This window comes from Pelophylax lessonae (assembly GCF_965119305.1).
Source record: "Pelophylax lessonae genome assembly, chromosome: 8".
Lineage (NCBI taxonomy): Eukaryota > Metazoa > Chordata > Amphibia > Anura > Ranidae > Pelophylax > Pelophylax lessonae.
This window is the reverse complement of record NC_138775.1, coordinates 174,178,335-174,201,712: the sequence shown is the minus strand read 5'-3', so window position 1 is coordinate 174,201,712 and position 23,378 is coordinate 174,178,335. Positions and strand designations below refer to the sequence as shown.

General features: G+C 42.0%; 1 protein-coding gene across 1 annotated transcript; it reads left to right on the top strand.

Moving 5' to 3' along the window:
- Nucleotides 1–10,403: 10,403 nt before the first annotated feature.
- Nucleotides 10,404–23,090, top strand: LOC309561490 (pancreatic alpha-amylase-like; the record flags this gene model as incomplete). The annotated part of the gene is made up of 10 exons (XM_082265437.1): nt 10,404–10,571; nt 12,865–13,011; nt 14,688–14,885; nt 16,168–16,398; nt 19,019–19,152; nt 19,454–19,576; nt 19,663–19,762; nt 19,909–20,030; nt 21,598–21,723; nt 22,863–23,090. 6 exons carry the CDS (start codon nt 10,404–10,406, stop codon nt 19,569–19,571), a joined length of 996 nt encoding a protein of 331 aa, XP_082121563.1. The 3' UTR covers nt 19,572–19,576; nt 19,663–19,762; nt 19,909–20,030; nt 21,598–21,723; nt 22,863–23,090.
- Nucleotides 23,091–23,378: the final 288 nt, after the last annotated feature.

Here is a 23,378-nt window from a genome sequence, read left to right as displayed (position 1 = left end):
GCCTGCATCTGCCGCGACTATCTCCAAATGGATTAGACAGACAGTGGTACAGGCTTATTCTATTAAGGGTCGGAATCCTCCGTTCCCTGTTAAGGCGCACTCCACTCGATCGCTCAGTACTTCCTGGGCCTACCGCCATCAGGCGTCAGTGGTCCAGGTTTGCAAGGCGGCTACCTGGTCGTCGGTGCATACCTTTACAAAATTTTATAAAGTTGACGTGATAGCATCGTCAGATGCCTCTTTTGGCCGCAAGGATTTGCAGGCCGCAATTTGAGGAGACCGGTGGTCTACCTCGAGGGTTTTTTCCGTTGGAATTTCAGTTGAGTCTCATCGTTTGATTGATGAGCCTTTAAAACTTCTAGTTGGCACTGGTTGGGCCTTCTAGATTGGATTTTGATTTCCATTTTCCCACCCCTCATTTGTGGCACTGCTTTGGGACGTCCCGAGTTGATATTAATCAAGGAGGACTACGTCTGTCAATGAGCGACAGAGAAAATGGATTTTTGTAAGATCTTACCGTAAAATCCTTTTCTCTTAAGCTCATTGACAGACGTAGTACCCGCCCCTCTGTTTTTGAGTTGGGTTGGGTAAAATTCTCTAAACACTGCTTTGTGACATAACTGATTTGCTGTAGCAGAGAGGGAGAGGATATACCCTCTGGGACTGCCCCTAAGGTGTGGCCAGAACGTTTTCTTTCCTGTCTAGTCCTACTCCTGTAGAGGGCAGTATAACCCGAGTTGATATTAATCAAGGAGGACTACGTCTGTCAATGAGCTTAAGAGAAAAGGATTTTACAGTAAGATCTTACAAAAATCCATTTTTAATGTGGAGAAGTGTAAGGTTTTGCACTTGGGGACTAAAAACACAATACACGTTAGGAGGGGAACCCTTGGGGGAATGAAAAATGGAGAAGGATCTGGGAGTCTTGGTTGATGATAGATTAGGCAACAGCATGCAATGTCAAGCGGCAGCTGCCAAAGCCAGCAGAATATTAGCATGCATAAAGAACAGGATGTATTCCAGAGATAAGACTATAATCCTTCCACTTTATAAAACTCTGGTCCGACCGCATCTGGAGTATTCAGTCCAGTTCTGGTCGCCAGTCCTCAGGAGGGATGTGTTGGAGCTGGAGAGAGTCCAGAGAAGGGCAACTAAACTGATTAGGAGATTGGAGGACCTTAACTATGAAGAGCGGCTGCAATCGCTCGATTTATTCTCCCTGGAGAAGAGACGCCTGAGGGGGGGACATGATAGCAATTTATAAATATCTCAATGGGGATCTCAGCTTAGAAAAAAAGCTGTTCATTCGAAGGGATTGCATGAGGACAAGAGGGCATACAATGCGATTAGAGGAGAAGCGTTTTAACCTCAGGCAATGAGGGGGGTTCTTTACTGTTAGGGCTACAAGATTGTGGAATTCTCTACCACAAGAGGTGGTTTCTGCGGGTAGTATGGTGGCTTTCAAAAGACTATTAGACTTACATCTCAAGGATCGGGACATTAAGGGCTATGTGAGATGATTACAGCCACACACACCCACACAGGTTGAACTGGATGGACTATTGTCTTTATTCAACCTCATCTACTATGTAACTATGTAACTATGTAACTATGAAATTGTCCTGCAAAACATTTAGGAACTGCTGAGCCTTGGCTGAATGCGCGGTTCCTTCTGCCCAGTCTATATCTGGATAATTAAAGTCCCCCATTATAATGACATTTCCCATCCTTGCTGCCAATCCTATCTGTAAAAGAAGGTCTGCCTCCCCCTCCTCCCTCTGGTTGGGGGGCCTATAGCATACGCCCAATATTACCTTCCCCACAGTGCCTTCCCTTTGAAGTTCTACCCATAGGGATTCTGCCTCGTCCATAGCTACATTATTATTATCATCCCTCATATTTACCTGTACACTGTTCTTAATATACAGACATACCCCTCCCCCTTTTTTACCTTCTCTATCTCTGCGATAAAGGGAATACCCCTGAATGGTCGCCATCCAGTCATAAGAGCTGTCAAACCAAGTCTTTGTTATCCCCACAAAATCTATGTCCTCCTCAAACATCAGTAGCTCCAGCTCTCCCATCTTGTTAGCCAGGCTTCTGACATTGGTATACAAGCCTCGTAATTTTGGCCGGTTACATATATCCTCATTTGATGTTTTTAGGCTGCTCTCTTGATTTTTCCCCATACCCACCCTGGGTTTAGGAGCTCCGAACACCCTACCGCTAATGCCCCCTTTTCTGCCCTCTGAATCTTGCTTTCCACTGGCTAATTCTACATCTGTACCCTCCCCCCATCACCTAGTTTAAAAGCCTCTTTAACTTTGTGGCCATCCTCTCACCCAGTATGGCTGCACCCTCCCCATTCAGGTGCAATCCCTCCCTACCAATGAGCCGGTGGCCGACTGAGAAGTCGGCCCAGTTCTCCAGGAACCCGAAACCCTCCTTACTACACCAGCTCCTCAGCCACTTGTTAACTTCCCTAATCTCCCGCTGCCTCTCTGGTGTGGCTTGAGGTACAGGTAGTATTTCCTAGTCCTCAACTTAGCTCCTAAGTCCCTGAAATCATTTAGGACTCTCCATCTTCATCTGCCTATGTCATTGGTACCCACGTGTACCATGACAGCTGGGTCTTCCCCAGCCCCACCCAGTAATCTGTCCACCCGATCCACGATGTGCCGAACCCGAGCGCCTGGTAAACAACAGACTGTTCGGCGCTCACGGTCTTTGAGACAGATTGCCCTCTCTGTCCTTCTAATGATTGAGTCCCCTCCCACCAGCACCTGTCTTTCCTTTACCTTTCTCCCGGCCTCACTGGAGGAGTTCTTCCCCTGGCAGCTAGGGGCGTCGCTCTACTCCAGCAATGCTGGTCCCTGACTGGTTTTCCCAACATCACGCAATGGGGCGTATCTATTGGGGTGCTCCAGCCCATCACCGGCCTCCTTGCCTTGTCCCCTTCTACTCCTCCTAACTGTCACCCCTCTACTCTGATGCCTGCACCTCCAATACTCCGCCCACCTCTGTGCAGGCCCCTGCCTGCGCCTGACGGGTACGATCCCAGCTCTCCTTCGGTATGGACATTCGGCTCAGTGTTGCCAGCTGCCTCCCTAGATTAAGGACCTGAGCTTCCAGGGAAGCAATGTGCTTACATTTTGTGCATTTTTATTCGTCCTCGATCGCATGATCTAGGAACGCATACATATCACAAGATGTACACCGAGTCGAATCTCCACACCTGCCGGGCATTTTACCTACTAATCTAATCTAATGGGAATTTTTCTGTCCTGTGTGGCTGTTTCCTAGCTTCCTAACTCTACATTCTCACCCTCTGGTACTCTGCTACACTCACTTGACACTCAGTCGCACAACACTCACAATCGCACAGCCTGGTCAGTCGCACAACACTCACAGCTGCCCAATGCTCACAGTCGCACAGCACTCACAGTCGCACAACACTCACAGTCGCACAACACTCTCAGTCGCACAACACTCTCAGCCGCACAGCCCGGTCAGACGCACAACACTCTCAGTCACACAACACTCTCAGTCGCACAGTCCGGTCAGACGCACAGCCCGGTCAGACGCACAACACTCTCAGTCGCACAACACTCTCAGTCGCACAGCCCGGTCAGATGCACAACACTCTGTCGCACAACACTCTCAGTCGTACAACACTCCGTCGCACAGCCCGATCAGACGCACAACACGCTCAGTCGCACAACACTCTCGGTCGCACAACACTCACTGTCGCACAGCACACACAGTCGCACAGACCGGTCAGTCGCACAACACTCACAGTCGCACAGCCCGGTCAGTCGCGCACAATACTCACAGTCGCACAGCTAGATCAGTCGCACAGCCTGGTCAGTCGCACTCGTAGAGCACAGTCGCACAACACTCAGTTGCACAGCCCGGTCAGTCGCCGAGCCCGGTCAGTCGCAGAGCCCGGTCAGTCACAGAGCAGTTAGTCGCAGAGTAGTCGGTCGCAGAGCAGTCGGTCGCAGAGCAGTCAGTCGCAGAGCACAGACAGCTGCCTACAGTCCCTAGCTATTCCCCTCTGGTTCCCCCCACCAGCTGCCAAACAGCTGATCGGTCACCTAATCTCGTGCTGCTGTTCCGGGTCACCAGATCACTCCCAGTCCTTCAGCCCCCCTGGCCGTCCTCCGACGCCTCCGCCGTTCGGTGGTCACAGGTGGTCCCCCGCACGTCTCCCCCCCCACCCGCAGCTCCTAATCACTCACCCACACTCACAGCGCTACACATGCTGCACACGCTGCCACACACACAGCTTCCAGCTTCTGGTCCTTCTCTCAGCGCCTCCCCCGCACGTCCGGCTCACAGCGCGCCTCCTCGCTTCTCTGTTCCAAAACATCCTAAGGAAATTTCTCGCCACTGTCTGGATGTGATACACTCTGTGAGAGTTTACCTAAGGCTTCCTGGAGTACAATACAGGGCACAGGACCCTACCCTCTATTCTTATGTTCTCCCTATTGCAACAAAATTGCACTGACTCTTAGGACTTGTTCTGCTGATAATACTGGATCAGACCAAGCATCAGCAGATACCTCATTATTTCTGCTGTTGGATGTTCTTTAAATTACAGCAGAATGAGTTAATGAGGTACTGTGCGTTGATATCAACTGCTTAGTGGGGAGCCATAGACACTCTACTCCAGCTGCCTGAATTTGTTGGTACCAAAGACCTTGACTTATACCTTGAGCCTAGTTTGAACACTGCCACACAATTGTATTATGTCTGTATCGAGACACAAAGGGGACAGCCGTACTGCTATGGGTAGCACCGATGTAAACTCCCAACAGTTCAGGGAACATTTACTCTGTACTTTCAGAGGGTACTGACATCTGCAATCTGGAATCCATTGACTATAGTTATAGAGTCTACCTAATCAATGTCCCTCTTGGCTGTATTGGGGGAGAATGGGTTCCCAATGCTGTCGTTGGGGCCCCTACTGCAGTCACATAAGAACACCACATTTTTTGGTTTTGTCCTTTAGTTACATCATCAAAATTACTCTGAGAGTCTCCTAATACCTAACACATCAAAGAAACAATTTTGTTTAAAGATTGAACAATTTTATTGGTACATTTGCAATTTGTGGATCAGACTGTTTTTACTTAGAAGAAAAAAAAACTTTTTATTATTTCAGATAAAAATGTACAAAAATGATGTCCATGTGATTATCCTTCAAAACCAATAAATCCACATAACATGTCTATACATTGTCGTAAACATAACTTTCATTTGGGGTAAATCAGGTCTATGCATTTGGTGGCTATAGCCACTTATTCAGGACCCAGTTTACATATGTCAGCATTTTTCAAGCTGTTCTAAGAAGCCATACATCAGTTGTAACTCAATATATCAATATTTTGGTATGACTTAAAAATAAGATCCTAAATTTAGGGTAACATTTTAGCCCGAGTATTGAATACATCCCTTCGTACTTGCAGGTGGGATTAGCAGGTTGTGCACAAGACATCTGTCACCTGATGTTTCACTTAATAGAAATCCAGCACATCCCTAAAGATATCACTGGTCCAGAGCTGCAATACTTTTTATTTCCTTTTTGAAGAAAGGCACTGTTCATAGGGGAAAAAAAAAAACTGAAGCAAAATTGCCACTAAGAGAGAGACCGGAACTAACATAGTCCACCTGTTACCTTTGTGTCAGGAGTCCAGGAACATGGCCGCCACTGATAGCTCCATACAGAGGGCACCTCTTGGCTGCTGTCAACCTCCCCTCTCTTTTTCGTGTGCCCCCACGCTTCCATTTAGGTGGGACAAAGATAGCCCAATATGGGCCGGGTCAAGGTGTGCTCCATTCCAAAGCGCAATGTGATGCAAATTTTGTCACCGTGTGCCTTAGTCAGTTCTGCTCCTTTCACCTAACCATTGGGTAGTGGACTAACCCAGCAGAGTCCCCATAGAGGAGAATCCTATAAGGTTTATTAACGATGTCATACAGGGGTTGATTTACTAAAACTGGAGAGTACAAAATCCGAAGCAGCTTTGCATGGTAGCCAATGAGCTTCTAACTTCAGCTTGTTCGATTACGCTTTCACAAACAAAACTGGAAGCTGATTGGATTCTATGCACAGCTGCACCAGGTTTTTGCACTCTCCAGTTTTAGTAAATAACCCCATAGTGACAAAAATCAAGAAGGCCACATTTAACTCTTACAGTATACAAGAAATACTATATATCTAAACAGGTTAGCAGCCTATCTTTGCTTCAGAATCCAACCACAAAGGACCTCTATGTTCACTGTATGTTCTAAACTTTGATTAGACAAAACCGGGACTCACAATATACAGGTGCATCTCATAAAATTAGAATATCATCAAAAAGTTCATTTATTTCAGTAACTCAGTTTAAAAAGTGAAATTCATATTTTATATAGATGTGATACACACAGAGTTATATATTTCAAGCATTTCTTTCTTTACATTTTGACAATGATGGCTTACAGCTAGTGAAAATACAAAATTCAGTATCTCACAAAATTAGAATATTACATAATACCAATAAAAAAAAAGATTTTTAATACAGAAATGTTGGCATACTAAAAATTATGGCCATGTACAGTATAGTAGGCACCCAATACTTGGCCGGGGCTCCTTTTGCATGAATTACTGCATCAACATGGAGTGGCATGGAGGCGATCAGCCTGTTGCACTGCTGAGGTGTTATGGAAACCCAGATTGCTTTGATAGTGGCCTTCAGCTCGTCTGCATTGTTGGGTCTGGTGTCTCTCATCTTCCTCTTGACAATACCCCACAGGTTCTTTATGGGGTTTAGGTCAGGGGAGTTTGCTGGCCAATCAAACACAGTGATACCATGAACATGAAACTGTGCTTTTGACAGTGTTGGCAGGTGCCAGGTCCTGATGGAAAATGAAATCAGCTTCTCCATAAAGCTGGTCAGCAGAGGAAAGTATGAAGTGCTGTAGAATTTCTTGGTAGAGGGCTGCGCTGACTTGACTTCATAAAACACAGTGGACCAACACCAGCCGATTACACTGCTCCCCAAATCTTTATGGACTGTGGAAAATTGTAGATTTCATTTGGATATCAAGGTCCCACAGTCTGCAGGAAGAGTGAAAGAGTGGCACATAATCCAAGTTGCATGAGGTCCAGTGTGAAGTTTCCACAGTCAGTGATGATTTGGGGAGCCATGTGTATATTAACCACTTGCCGACCGCTAGCAGTATATATACTGCGGCAAGTCGGCTCTGTCCCGCGAAACGGCGTAACTGTACGTCATTTCACTGGACTGCTAGTGGGGGCGCGTGCACGCACCGAATGGCTACAGGGGAGACAGAGCAGCAATCACGGCAGACCGCTGTTCTGTCATTAATGAACACAGGGATCCTGTGTTCCTCTTATTTAGGAACACAGGTCTCTGTGCTCATTCAGCAAGCCCACCCCCACACAGTTAGAAAGCATCCCTTAGGGACACATTTAACCCTTTGATTGCCCCTGATGTTAACCCCTTCCCTGCCAGTGTCATTACAGTAACAAGGCATATTTTTAGCAATGATTACTGTAGTAATGTCACTGGTCCCCCAAAAGTGTTACAAATGTCGGTTAGGTGTCCGACCCGTAGTAAAAAAATAAAAATAAAATAATATAAATCTTTCCCCTAGTTTGTAGATGGGATAACATTTGCGCAAACCAAAGGGCGTTTCTAGGATTGTAATAGACCTGGGGCATTCTTGGACAGAAAGTGGAAAGAAATATGGCAGCAAATAAGACAGTGCAGTGTTTGGCCAAATTTTCAAGAACAGTGGGAGGGGCTTAATGGGTCATGGGTAAATAAAACCTCTATGTTTGGCACATGTATGCCACAGTCCTTGTATATACAAAAAGTATGCTTTAATCACTGTTCCACAAGCGAGAGTCTAACAGGCATGGACAAACCTCAGCATAAGTCCTCCCCTTGCCTGTATTATGTGACACTGCACATCAAAGCCAAGAAGGAGCTTAGGGGGAAGCCTCCTTGGCTATAAACTGCAATGGTATGTGAGGTTTTTAGAGGTGGAGCAAGCTGGTGGCAGCAGTGCAAGTGGCACTGCAGTGCGAAAACCTGTGAAAAATTCAGGCGCTTACGACATCAGAATTTGGGGCACCAAGCAAGAGAAACGAGGCTAGCAATGCCCATAATGTTCGCCTACCATGCTTAGCATTTAAAAGGCTTTTAATGGGAATTCCAATAGAGTTTGGAAAACATTGGTATATAAAGTATCATCTAAATCCTTCCGGCAATGTCTTTAAGGTAAACGCCTCAACTTTTTGTCACCATGTACAGGTCCCTCTCAAAAAATTAGCATATTGTGATAAAGTTCATTATTTTCTGTAATGTACTGATAAACATTAGACTTTCATATATTTTAGATTCATTACACACAACTGAAGTAGTGCAAGCCTTTTATTGTTTTAATATTGATGATTTTGGCATACAGCTCATGAAAACCCAAAATTCCTATCTCAAAAAATTAGCATATCATGAAAAGGTTCTCTAAACGAGCTATTAACCTAATCATCTGAATCAACTAATCAACTCTAAACGCCTGCAAAAGATTCCTGAGGCTTTTAAAAACTCCCAGCCTGGTTCATTACTCAAAACCGCAATCATGGGTAAGACTGCCGACCTGACTGCTGTCCAGAAGGCCATCATTGACACTCTCAAGCAAGAGGGTAAGACACAGAAATACATTTCTGAACGACTAGGCTGTTCCCAGAGTGCTGTATCAAGGCACCTCAGTGGGAAGTCTGTGGGAAGGAAAAAGTGTGGCAGAAAACGCTGCACAACGAGAAGAGGTGACCGGACCCTGAGGAAGATTGTGGAGAAGGACCGATTCCAGACCTTGGGGGGACCTGCGGAAGCAGTGGACTGAGTCTGGAGTAGAAACATCTAGAGCCACCGTGTACAGGCGTGTGCAGGAAATGGGCTACAGGTGCCGCATTCCCCAGGTCAAGCCACTTTTGAACCACAAACAGCGGCAGAAGCCCTAGACCTGGGCTACAGAGAAGCAGCACTGGACTGTTGCTCAGTGGTCCAAAGTACTTTTTTCGGATGAAAGCAAATTTTGCATGTCATTCGGAAATCAAGGTGCCAGAGTCTGGAGGAAGACTGGGGAGAGGGAAATGCCAAAATGCCTGAAGTCCAGTGTCAAGTACCCACAGTCAGTGATGGTCTGGGGTGCCATGTCAGCTGCTGGTGTTGGTCCACTGTGTTTTATCAAGGGCAGGGTCAATGCAGCTAGCTATCAGGAGATTTTGGAGCACTTCATGCTTCCATCTGCTGAAAAGCTTTATGGAGATGAAGATTTCATTTTTCAGCACGACCTGGCACCTGCTCACAGTGCCAAAACCACTAGTAAATGGTTTACTGACCATGGTATTACTGTGCTCAATTGGCCTGCCAACTCTCCTGACCTGAACCCCATAGAGAATCTGTGGGATGTTGTGAAGAGAAAGTTGAGAGACGCAAGACCCAACACTCTGGATGAGCTCAAGGCCGCTATCGAAGCATCCTGGGCCTCCATAACACCTCAGCAGTGCCACAGGCTGATTGCCTCCATGCCACGCCGCATTGAAGCAGTAATTTCTGCAAAAGGATTCCCGACCAAGTATTGAGTGCATAACTGAACATAATTATTTGAAGGATGACTTTTTTTGTATTAAAAACACTTTTTTTTTATTGGTCGGATGAAATATGCTAATTTTTTGAGATAGGAATTTTGGGTTTTCATGAGCTGTATGCCAAAATCATCAATATTAAAACAATAAAAGGCTTGCACTACTTCAGTTGTGTGTAATGAATCTAAAATATATGAAAGTCTAATGTTTATCAGTACATTACAGAAAATAATGAACTTTATCACAATATGTTAATTTTTTGAGAGGGACCTGTACAACTGAGTTTATTGCTACACTCCCCACAGTGATAAAAACAGGAGAACATTTTTGAAAAGGGTTCTTACAGCTTAGCCAGTGCTCAGAAATGCCTCTTCCTGACAATAAAGTAAAATGGCCCATAATAAAATATATCACTTAATAGAATTTGTGCACCAAGGGGAGGGAATGGCAGCAACATATCTAATGCATGAACCCAGACAGCCCATTATATAAGTGCATCCTTGTTCCTAAAATGTAGAGTGCATGATTTATTGGTACAAAAAACATCTATAATAAGTAAGCATGTTTAAGATAACAACACTTTTAAACATTAGAGAATTTTATATAACAGTGAGAAATTTTTGTATGCACTCACCTGCCACATCTGGGAGTGTATTGACGTGTTCACGCTACGTCAGGTTTTGAAGATAACTCCAGTATTTAAATTGAAAAAAAGAGAAGCCTAGCTACCGTAGAGTCCAAGATGAAGTTCCTACTGCTTTTTGCATTTGTGGGGCTTAGCTGCGCCCAATACAATACAAATTTTCGGGCTGGCAGGACTTCTATGGTCCACTTGTTTGAATGGCGCTGGGTAGATATTGCTGCAGAATGTGAGAGATACTTGGCTCCCAATGGATTTGGTGGTGTACAGGTAAGTGGATCCTGATTGGCTTCTATGGCTAAGTCCTTGTTCAAATGAGCATACACTGGTACAGGAGTAGTTTGTACAGTAAGCTTTTCAAAGCTTATGTAGAGTTTTCAGAAATCTTCAAGCAGCATTTTTCAAGCCTATAAAGCAGGGGTGGGCAGTTAGTGGAATAGAAAGTCGAATTTAGTAATTCTAGCATAGCTACTACTTTACTTAGCAGGTTATGTTCAACTTAATCTGCTATGTGTACATTTATGTTCTACTGTTTGTACTAAGCTTTTGCCAATATAATAAGTATGTTTATTTTAAACCGGAAGTGAGTCTATTTACTGGTAATAATCCTCAGCCAGGATAAAAGGATTTTCCACTTGTGTACTTATATGTGTTTGCAGTGATTTGCATTCAGCCAGGTGTGTCAGAGGGGCTAAGGCTGTTTTTGGAGTCAAGGAGCAACAGAGAACCCAAATTTACTAAGCGGCTCCTTCAGGAGTGGCACTGCATATACATATATTATGTCATAAATTATGCCTATCCTATCATGATTTTAATGAATTTTAGTAAAAATTTTTAAACAAAAAGAATAAAACATAGTCTTATGTTCTATTGCCTTTTGGCAGAGACTCCCAATTATGCACTACCTACTTGTAAACATCCTACCATTCTTTTTGTAAGAGCTATTACAGCTAGGCAATATGCAATCATAGAGCTCTGGGTGTGACTCAGCTGCATGTATGATCTTACCCACAGTGAGTACTTAGCTTGTAACGCTGGAAAATTTCCACAACTTCATAGAAAGCACTGTTCTGGGGTATAGAAAGTCTAATTAGCACCTCCAAAGGGCATTTCTAGGATTTTGAAAGACCTGGGGCATCCTTGGGCAGCAAGAGGACGGGAATATGGCAGCACATAAGACAGTGCTGACTGCTGAATAGTGGGTTTGGCCGAATTGCATTAACATTAACAATGGGAGGGGCTTAATGGGGCATAGGTAAATACAACCTGTATGCTTGGCACACATATACCACAGTCCTTGTACATACAAAAGTATTCTTTAATCACTGTTTCACAAGTTTTACAGCCATGGAAAAACCTCAGCCCCATCATTAAAGTGGTAGTAAAGTCGGCTTTGTGATTTTTACCTAAAAGTAAGCTTATAATAAATACGCTTACCTGTAGGTAAAATTAATATCTCCTAAACATGTACTTCAGAGCACTGTTCCTTGGCCTCGACTCCCATGCATGTGCGCAGGAGTGACATCATTGCAAATATTTCTGAAGGATGTGAGAGATACTTCGCTCCCATTGTATTTGGTAGTGTACAGGTCAGTGTATCCTAATTGGCTTCTATAGCTTCAAAAGTTTCTAAGTCCTTGTTCAAATGAGCATACGCTTGTGCAGGAGTAGTGTATGCAGCAACCTTTTGCAAAGCTTATGTAGTGCTTTCAGAAGTCTTCAAGCAGCTTTGTTCAAGCCTATAAAGCAGGGGTGGGCAATTCATTTTTCCAAGGGGCTGCATGAAAAACCGGGACTGTTGTGGAGGGCCAAACCAAAGTTTAATGTTGTATAGTAAAAAAATATTTTTGATTGAACCAGCACCCTTATGTGAACATCGCTGGACAAGGAAGGTCCTTAAGTACTTAAACATATAGAAAACAAACACCTGTCCCTAGGAATAATAGGAAGAACTGCTCATGAAAAAGTGTGCATACTCATAATTATTAGAAGCAGTAGTGAAGAAATGTCCTCTGCTGGTCACAATGTTGGTGTAGGGCAGGCTGGTAATAGCAGTGAGGGAGCTGTCAGGCACAGAAGTTAATTAGCTGATATGCCATTCTGAGTGCCAAGATGCGATTAGCAGGCTTAAGGCGATAACTGGCAGAGCTACAAGCACTGTGACTGGAAGGAGAGAGACTGTGATCAGTACAACAGGGATTTCTACAGATCCTGGAGTGAAGGACAGGTGCTCAGCTCCTTGGGTTTGCAGCATGCAGGCACTAACACAGGAAGAACTTGGTCAGGTAGCAGAGTGGCGGAGGAGCATCGATACGTCTCACCTCTCTCCCTCCGCAATCAAGTTGTACCAGTCAGCTCCTTTGGCTCTCTCCTTCCAGTTCTTGCAGCTCTACACATGGATATCGGTCAGCATGCCTCTCTGAGCTTAATACTAAGGCTCAGAAAGCCATGCTTGTCTCAATAGAATTTAGAAAAAAAAAGGGGTACATGGATGCATTGTTTGTTTAATATTAAAATTCTAAAGGCATCACATTTACTGACTGTAATAACTTTTTTACTTCAGATCTCCCCACCAAACGAGAATATCATTGTTAGCAATCCCTGGAGACCCTGGTATGAGAGATACCAGCCAGTCAGCTACAAACTCTGCTCCAGATCCGGTTCTGAGGCCCAGTTCAGAGACATGGTGACCAGATGTAACAACGTTGGGGTACGACTCTTATCATTTCCTTCAATGTATTATACACACATTTTATACTGTAATGTTTTTACTGTATGAATGCCAGTATAGCAATAGTCGTTTACATGCATGCATAGCTTTATATGACTTGTCTTTTAAGTGTATTCTTTTTCTTAAGAACTCTTTTCGATCCCTCTATCTTCAAAGTTTGCTTTAGTGGACAGCAAAATACTCATTTTTCGGCTTGAAGGAAATGCATCCTTCCTAACCCACAGCTCTCTAAGGCTCCATTCACACTTACCCGACTTCACAATCGCACAATTTTTAGTGCATCTTTGAAACGTAACTTCTATGCAACTTTGAGTGCGACTTTGATCCGTCTTTCACTCTGTGCCACTAAGTTGCATTAAAAGAGCGCTGGATTGAGATCGGACTCAGCTAAGTGTTTAAGGGGGCGCTGGGTGGGCACACTATGAAAGGTTTTATACCCTTTTACATTTTACCTTACAACCACTTTAATTCTCCATATAATGGGAGAGTGGTAACAGTGTGTCCTTCGCCTAAATCATTTTTGATGCGGGGTGTCTATATTTTGCATCTCAGAAGGTTAGGAGGTATGCACTTAGAAATTTTTATATGTGAATTACTTTATTTATCCTATCTATGTTCCAGCTTTAGGGTCCTCTGTTTGACTCTCATTGATGCTTACATGCATATAATGTAGTTTGTATGATTTCCCAATTTAGGTTTTTTCCTCACAGTCCCAAATCACAGTGTTCTGGTCAAATTGACCCTAGGGTGACTTTGGTAGTAATGTTGTAAATTCTACTTGGCCAGATTATTATTTGAATGGCTTGGTATAATATAACCAGCCCCATACAGTGCTGTGTATATTGATCGTACTGCTCTCGGCACATGTTCATAATGATGCCAAGCTTCAACACCTTTGTTTTTGTGCTACATTATATGATTACGTGAAATCTAAAATCAAAATGCATTATTAGTGGCAGCAGGCTTAACAAAGAGCTACCGTATAAATATTGAGACCTCTAACAAGACGGCAGGGGAACAAGAGATGGTAAATTACTAGTTGAGCACCAGTCTTCTAACTCCCTCTTAAAGTGGAGTAATAAGTCATATGTATTGTGATGTTCAACTTACAGTATAACTAAAGGCAAAACTTTTTTTTTATTTTTTTTTGTTTTAGATGGAGTGGAGAGGGATTAGAACACCTGTGTTTTTTTGCCATTCTTTACCCCCTTAGGGAGAATCACCCTTTCTATTTTTCCTAATTTTGGATCGTCCTCAGAAAAGTAATAGAGGGGGAAGCTTCCCCTCTATTTCCTTGGGTCTATATCTACCTGGGGTCTCCAAGTAATTTTCTTAATTTGCCAAGATTTCCTCTCACTTCCTGTTTGGCTATGGGACAGGAAGTCAAGAGAAATCTCCACAATGGAACACAGATGGCAAAAAAAAAAAAAAAAAAACGACAGGTTATAACCTTCCCTTGCTCTATCCAAAATGAAAAAAAAAAATGCCTATAGTTTTACTTTCATTTATAAGAAATAATCTTATATAAGATACAATATTTCAAGTTTGGCACATTCCTCTTTATTCAAATACCTTCATATTTAATATTGAAAAATACCTATTTTTAAAAAAATAAGATATATCAGGATAATAACTGGACATGTGTTACAATTTAGGTTTATATCTATGTTGACGCCGTCATTAACCACATGTGTGGATCAGGTGGTGGTGCGGGAACACATTCAACTTGTGGAAGCTATTTCAATGCTGGAACCAAAGAATTCTCTGGAGTACCTTATTCTTCCCTTGATTTCAATGATGGCAAGTGTTATACTAATAATGGAGAAATCCAGAACTATGGAGATGTCAATCAGGTACAATGTTTTGTTTTCCCTGATATTGTAAAGGCTATAAGCTGCTTTATTTTGCATTTTAAAACACATTTCCACACCTTGAAATCTTTGAATTTCTGTAGGAGAATGGCTTAGTAAATGTCAGAGATTCCAACAATTTGTTGCTTGGTAAGAAAGCTATTCACTCTTAGCAGCATTTTGAACTGAATACATTTTTTTTCAGCTGCTTGCTTATCCAATGTCGCTAAGGATGCTCAAGTCACAGCAGTTGGTTTTTAGTATATAAATATGTTCTTTATCCAGCACCAGCGGCAACCTGGCAGGCATCGGAAAAACTTTGTAGAAATGGTTTAAGGAGATTTGTAAAAGCTCAATAAAAATCTAACCACAACATCTCTTATATGACTGCACCCCATTGAGAGAAGATATTTGTTGCTCTAGATATGCCCTATGCCAATAATAATTAACCGATCACTGTTTAAACTACAGTATATGAGCTGTGATACAGTGACAAATGTTTTATTTACATGTTTTTTGCAGACTTGATAACATATGTACATACAGTATACTGTTATATGTTGGGGGTCCGGATGAATAGCTGTCCGTTTTGGTAAAAACAAGACAGAGTTTATTTTCCAAAAGGCAAACAAAACCAGCTTTCTTCCTCATAAAACAAACAAAACAGTTCAGAAACTTCTCATATACAAAACAAAACTTTGGCTCACCACCAGCATACAATTGTCCCAAAGCAGGGTTTAGAGTCCCTGGTTACTCCACGGTTTCAGAAAGGTCACAAAGCACAGAAAGCATATCGGCCAATCAACAGCCCTCTCACAACTTTGTCCTGTTCCATACCACACCTTATGGACACCTGCTGAACACTTCCTGCCCTTTGCAGCCCTCTCGCACAGGTGGGTTTACCCTTTCAGGGATTCAGTACCTGTAGTCAGGGTTGGAGGCTCTTTCCAACCCAAAATCTCTCCAAGCCTCAACATACCAGGTCCTATTCAAGGACCTAATAATCCTGGGGAAACTGCAAATCAGTCTTTCCCTTCTACTATAATACCCTGGAACTCCTCACCCTGAATAGGTGAGAATCCCTGAGAACTTCATCCAGTAATATGTCATCCCGAACAAATGAGACACATACATCCCCGCCAAGACCCATCCCTGGTATCCTGTACGAGATATATATATATATATATATATATATATATATATATATATATATATATATCATTTTTGTTATTGATTTGATGTCAATTATTGTTTATTTATTATGTCATGTATACCACTACTACAGGTAAGAAACTGCAGACTTGTGGGCCTGTTGGACTTGGCACTGGAGAAGGAATATGTCCGTGGAAAAATTGCTGCCTTCCTTAATAACCTTATCAGCATTGGTGTAGCTGGCTTCAGACTGGATGCTTCCAAACATATGTGGCCTGGAGACATTTCTAACATTATCAGCAGATTGAACAACCTGAACACTCAGTGGTTCCCAAGTGGCAGCCGTCCTTTAATCTTCCAGGAGGTATGAATTTATCTGTTGTTTAACAATATAATGATATATGCTCCTTAGGGTAATGGCTTAGGTGTTTTTTTTTTTTATTATTTTTACTACATTGTGAATAATTTGTACAGGTGAGAATGATGAGAGAACTGATGTTTGTGTATAAATTATGATTATATCAGGATTCAAGGAGAACAAAGTGCTAAAATTGTTTAAGAGACCATTAACACATGTAATTACAATAACAAGGATGTTATTCATTATTATCAATTAACAAATATAACTGCCCACTTTTCAATTAACATATAACAAAAAAGAGCTTATACTTGGGGGTCATTTTATAAAACATTTGTTGGCCATATGACAGAAGCATTTGTAAAAGCTGAACGAAATGTTCCCTTACTTTTTCTAAAAGATTAATTGCTGTATCATCAACTCTATCTAGTGTATATTTTCTCATTGAGGAATTTCAGAAAACTACATTGCATTTTAGCCATTAGTTGGAGCTGATGGCACAGGAATGAATCTATTAGAAAAAATACGGTGGAGTTTCGTTCAGATTGCACAAATGTTTCGGACATTCGTGCAGCGAATGTTTTATAAATAGACCCCTTGGTGTATTCGCTTGTTAATATTTGTCACAGACACACATATCTTCAAATTTTGAATAATTTAATTCTTCTTCATTTAAATAGAATGGGAAATATATTCTAGCAGAATAAAAAAATAGGAATGAGATATATACTATGAGATATATATCCTCGCGCCTCTGGAAGGTATAGGATATAAGGTGATAATAAATAAATAGATTAATTTTAATGTTAATTCTAGTGTAAAAGTGATAAACGTTAAAAAGCAGCTGCTATAGTTTTAAAATTAGACAGAGAGTATACCCCCTAAGGGGTTAATATAGCGCTTGCTGATTTTAGTAACCAAGGGTGAGCAATTTCTTGTTCACACACCTGTATAGTGAGTAATTCTGTAAGGGAATATTTCTATTCCTTAAAGGTGATGGCAGGTGTAATAAAGTGCAAATGCTAAATGAACAAATTAGCTCAATAAATGTGCAAACGAAAAAAATTATTAAATTAGTTATGTGTACCACAAAAAGGGCAATGTGATATCAAAATATATGTGCAATAACTTAAATAAAAAATGGGTATAAGAATTTAATTAAATTACATAAGTGTGCAAACCGGGATAATACCAAGTAAAAGTGCAACACTAAGATTAGCTGAAGTGATAACAAATGAATAAGTGCAACACTATAAGTAAGGTAAACAAAAGTCCGTGCAGTGAAAGTCCAAATAAAGTGTTCTTGTGCAGAAATGTTCTTATTTATATGACTCCAATAGTTGAGATTGCTGGCAAAAACGGCAACTTCTTAAGTAAGGGGTGCAAACTCACCGGGTTTGGTGGGTCCTGACTGCCATACGGCAACAAGACCTTCCGAGCTTGTGGCTTTACAAAGCCGCAGGTAAATCGCCGTTCCTCATTCCCAGGCAATCACCCAGAGCGGACGTGTTGTTTATTTTACTTGTGTTTTATTCGATTTGGCAATAAAAATATAATTTTTTAACGGTACTGCACCATTGGAGCATTTTTATTCTCCCCTGTATTTGGACTCTGAGGATCGGTTTCCCAATCATAGGATTTGAGGATCATAGTGAGCCAGCAGTTACACTGGCTGGGAAGTGGTTAAACATCAGGAGCGATCAAATGGTTAACTGTGTGCCTAGCCAGTGTTTGTGCACTGTGTGGGAGGTGTTTTTACTAGGAGAAGGCATGGATCCATGTTCCTGCTTTACAGGAACACAGGATCCATGCTTTCTGTACTAACAGAACAGTGATCTGCCTTGTTTACATAGGCAGATCCCCGTTCTGGCTCTCTGCCTAATGATCGGCTATTGACGGCAAACATTGCGTCCGTGGTACCCGCAGAGTAGCTCTCGCTGTGTCTAATCACAGCAGGAGCAGGTTGGCGGCAGCGCGCATGTGCGCATCAGACTCAGAAGTGTCGGATCACGTACTAGGTACATGATCCAGTGCAGCCACGCCACTTTGCCGCAGTATAACTACATTATACAGTCGGCAAGTGGTTAAAGCCAGGCAAACATCAATGCATGTTTAACATGATCGCTCCTAATTCCTATTGTGAGCTGACAACACATAGTAATTTCGAGGACTGAGTGATGTCAGCCATGCTCAGTTTTCTTTTTCTAAGCTACTCAGACCCACCTACTCCCTGATCTCCACAACATAAAGACTGATCATTCTGTAGCCCAATATAACAACTGGGAGGGCTCAATCATATCTTTAAAATAACACAGGCACAAGTCACAGGACAGCTGAACAGATATAACAAACTGGTTTGAGTGGTATAATTACAGACTGAAAAGTGGCAAGTAGGAAAGTTTCATTGTTAGCATTTACATACGCTTTAAGCCCAACAATATCACCTAGATATAGAGTGTGACACTTCATTTAATATCTTCAAAAAATATCTACTTTAAACCGTCTACTTTTTCTAACACTAACAGAATTTTTGGTCTTTTATTTTTATTTTGACCTGACATGACATGAATATGGAAACAACGTGATCTTTAACATGACATATGTTATGTTTTTGTGTTTCTGATAGGTTATTGATCTGGGTGGGGAAGCAATTTCAGCTAGTGAATACTATGGAACTGGCCGTGTGACTGAGTTCAAATATGGAGCCAAGCTTGGCAATGTGGTTCGCAAATGGAACGGAGAAAAGATGGCATACCTGAAGTGAGTACAGACACATCTTCATGGGCTGCACAACAGCCTAGTGGTTAGCACTCCTGCCTTGAAGCATTGAAGTCCCCAGTTTGTGTCCAGGTCAGGACATTATATGCATGCAGTTTGCATGTTCTCACTGTGCTTGTTTGGGTTTCCTCTCACACTTCAAAGACACCCTGGTAGGTTAATTGGCTCATTTCTAAAATTGTCCCTAATATGATATTCCACTCAGTAAAGTGCAGTAAAAGGTTCTTGTGTGGTGAACATTAACTGTATAAAAGAATTTACCTATCACTATTTTGCCCTATAGGAACTGGGGTGAAGGATGGGGTTTCATGCCTTCCAACAGAGCTCTGGTGTTTGTTGACAACCATGATAACCAGAGAGGACACGGTGCTGGAGGTGCTTCCATCCTTACCTTCTGGTAATCCCGGTAAGGATTTACTGTAAACACATATATGAAAGTGATTAAAACATTGTTTCATATGCACAAACCTCTTTTATTTCTAATTTTTACAGCCTGTACAAAATTGGTGTTGCCTTTATGTTGGCACACCCCTATGGTGTCACACGTGTTATGTCCAGTTTTCGTTGGACAAGAAACTTTGTCAACGGAAAGGTAATGAACATTTTCAAAAACACAAATTATTGTGGTCCTTTTTTCCCTGCTTCAAACTATCCTATCATTTTTTGTTCTTAACTAGTGTGAAACAGAAAATAGAGACAACTATATACTATACCTGACTGGTTATTTTTACTCTCCAGGATGTCAATGACTGGATTGGACCTCCAAGCAACTCTGATGGATCAACAAAGGCAGTTACTATTAATGCTGACACAACTTGTGGCAATGATTGGGTCTGTGAGCACAGATGGCGCCAGATTAAGTGAGTTAAAAGAGAAGAATGACATGTAAAAAATCAAACATACATACTCACCTGGATGGCTGCAGCATCAACCGGTCTAAAGGGGCAGCTATTGTTCGTGGGTTCTACACCTAGAAGTGAGTGATGAAAGACTGTTAGTCATTAGCCCTGTGCTCTGCCCCTCCAGCGCTCACTGAAGTGCTGGGCTGTGGAGGGGGTGGGAATGGCTGGCTCAGGCTTTCAGCGGCATGCTGAGAGGCTGAGCCAGCTGCTTTTCAGGCATCTGGGCAGATCCCGACATTATTGTTCAGATCCCTGAAGAGCCTGGATTGGCTCTGTGACATCAGCCGACAGCAGACTTTAGTGTGAGTGAGTGTGAGTTTTTGAGTGCAGAACTAAGGGAAATCCTGTGACCCACAGGAGAAGTATGGCCAAAAAAAGCTTTGGCCATACTTCTCCTTTAAAGTCAATGTGGTGATATATTTTAGCCATTCACTGTAGGATCATACAACCCCACAAACAAGCACCCTGATTCCACCTACACTGTAACCATCTGATCACTTATGATAAATGAGAAAGCCAGGAAACTAAAATGTGAAAAATTGTGACAGCAGCCCCGTTATTTGGGTTTAAAACAGAATACCTTTACCTTTTTTTATACTAGACCTGTAACATTAAATACACAAACCAATACCTCCATTAAAACTTTACCCAAACCACCTGCTCAGTCTTTCAGGACTCGAGCACCAAGTAATTGTACCAATCACCAGGTACCACCATAAACAATGTCCACCCACACCTGTCGGGCAGCAATAGCCCAATAAAGCTGGAGCTGTGGCAAAGGGAAGGAGGGGAGATGACAGCTTGATTGAAGATTTAAACTGTTGAAACAGACCACAGATATTGGAACCTATAAAGGAAAACACTTCACCCCCATTGTTTGCTTAATTTAAATTTGATTTCAGCTTCTAATACAATTTTAACTGCCCAGGATTAAAACAGTGAGAACCTTCTGGCAATAGCTATTTTCTGTGACAACTTATCAGTAACCAGGATGTGAGGTGGCGGGAAGGAGCCATGCACCTGAAAACCTGAGAAGAAAAAAGAGAAAACCAGCATAAAGTTTTTGTATTTTTTTATCGTACTAATTCAATTAACATTGTTAACCCTGAAGCCACCCCCCCTGCTGGGAGAAGACATTGATTACTGCTAGCAGCTATAGCAGCTGCTAGCGATAATTGCAAGTGAATCCAGCAAGCTGGTTGTACCCAAGTTTATCGATCTATCAACTTGGTACATTAAACCTGCTCACACATGGTTCGAATCTTGGTCGGTTCTAGCTGAAACAGACGAGATTCGAACCATCTATGGTCAGCCTTAGCCCTGTGTCCCCAGCATTACATTTAGTTTACATTCAGAACTCCAAGCTACCAGATTATAAATGTAAATTAACATATAAATTGGAAAATAATCAGCATCTGACAGGTTATTATGATATATACACCTTTATTTCCGAGAGATTTATCCATGAAGTATATTTCTATGTATAGGACCTTTTTTTTTATACATTTTTTTCTTTTGCTTTTAGGAACATGGTAATCTTCCGTAACACAGTTGATGGCCAAGCATTTACTAACTGGTGGGACAATGCAGGAAATCAAATTGCTTTTGGCCGTGGCAATAGGGGATTCATTGTTTTTAATAATGAGACCTGGTAAGTGATTTTAATATTGGTTTCAAACAGCAGTTATCCAATGAGTCGTTTTGAAGACCCAAGAAAACAATTTAAACTTCTTAAGCGTCATCAAACATAGTTTTGAGAGTCACTTTGAGAATACTGAAAAATGCTGATAGAAATGACATGCAGGCACACAGCTGTGCCAGCAAGTACCTGAAGCAGGTTTAGTATCCTTAGCCTGGTTCTAAGCTGGAAAAGTTTCAAAACCTCCATGTACTGTGGGTGCTTGCCACCCCCACACATTTCTAGAGGCGCATCACTATTTTGGGCTGACTTACTGCAGGTAGGCAGTAAAGCTGGTCATAGATGCAGGGCCGTCTTTATTCTTGATTGGACCCTGGGGAAAAATTTGCTTTGGTCCTCTTGAATCCACTTATCAACTATTTGGGGGCTCAAGGGGCAGCTGCTTTGGGCCCCACAACAATGACTAGACCCGGGGCAGCTGCCCCTTTTGCCCTGTGTTAAAGACAGCCCTGCATAGATGGATTGAAATTCAGCCGGTTCAGCAGGGACCGACTTTGTTTTATCTTCAGAGCTCTGCCTTGCCCCTTGCCACCATTGTAGCATTGGCTACAATGGTGTCCTAATGGATAATAACAGGCTTGTGTGCTGTTTAATTTCTCTTGAGTGCAAACATAAACTACAGGTTCAAGTTGATCTATTGCTAGAAAACAGTCAAATAGCAGATCTATTTGCAAACAACTATGTCTGCCTTCAGATTTTATCATTATTATTCATAATCTTGAGGTTATATTTTGGTGGACACTGGAGAGGTAAACTACCTACATTTTATCTCGTATCTCTATGGGACCAGTTAGAGAAATCTCTACTCTTGAGTTCCTATATATGTATAAATTCCATGGCCAATAGGAGGCAAAAGCATTCTACTTCTTGGATTTTTTAAATAAAATTTAGATGGAAGTAGAGAACTACTAACCAGTATGGGAATTCAGTGATAACTTGCAAAATTCCAAAGTGAAACAAAGGGAAACTGAAAACACCAAGGACCTATGGCAGTGAGATCTCACTAAGGAGATAAACAAAAACCTAGTGGGTGACAATACCTGAGAGTTACCCATTCCTTATATCATTTAATCATTGCCTTATTCTTGCAGGAACATGGATGTTACTCTGAACACTGGACTTCCTGCTGGCACATACTGTGATGTAATCTCTGGACAGAAAGAAGGCACCCGCTGTACTGGTGTACAGATCACCGTGAGCAGCAATGGCTCTGCCCGTTTCACAATCAGCGGCTCAGCTGCAGATCCATTTATTGCCATTCATGTGAATGCTAAGCTGTAATTGTTACCACTTCACCTAGCACCAATAAAGATATTCAGACAGTGATTGACATCCTTGGCGTTTTTTACTTGTGAAACATGATTGTTTGGTTAGGCAACAGAAAAAAATAAAAAAACAAAACAAAACAAAAATGTATTCTGTATTTAAAACCAAAATAATTTTGGCTATAAATACATTTTTGTTTCAAATGCATAGTGAGAATATGAAACAAAAAAAGCCGCTCCAGGTGAGTGAGTCTCTAGTTAATTCCCATACATACTAGTCAGGTGCTAGCCCAGTTCGCATGCTGTATATTATAAGGAAATAATTCCGGATGGCTGCACTTC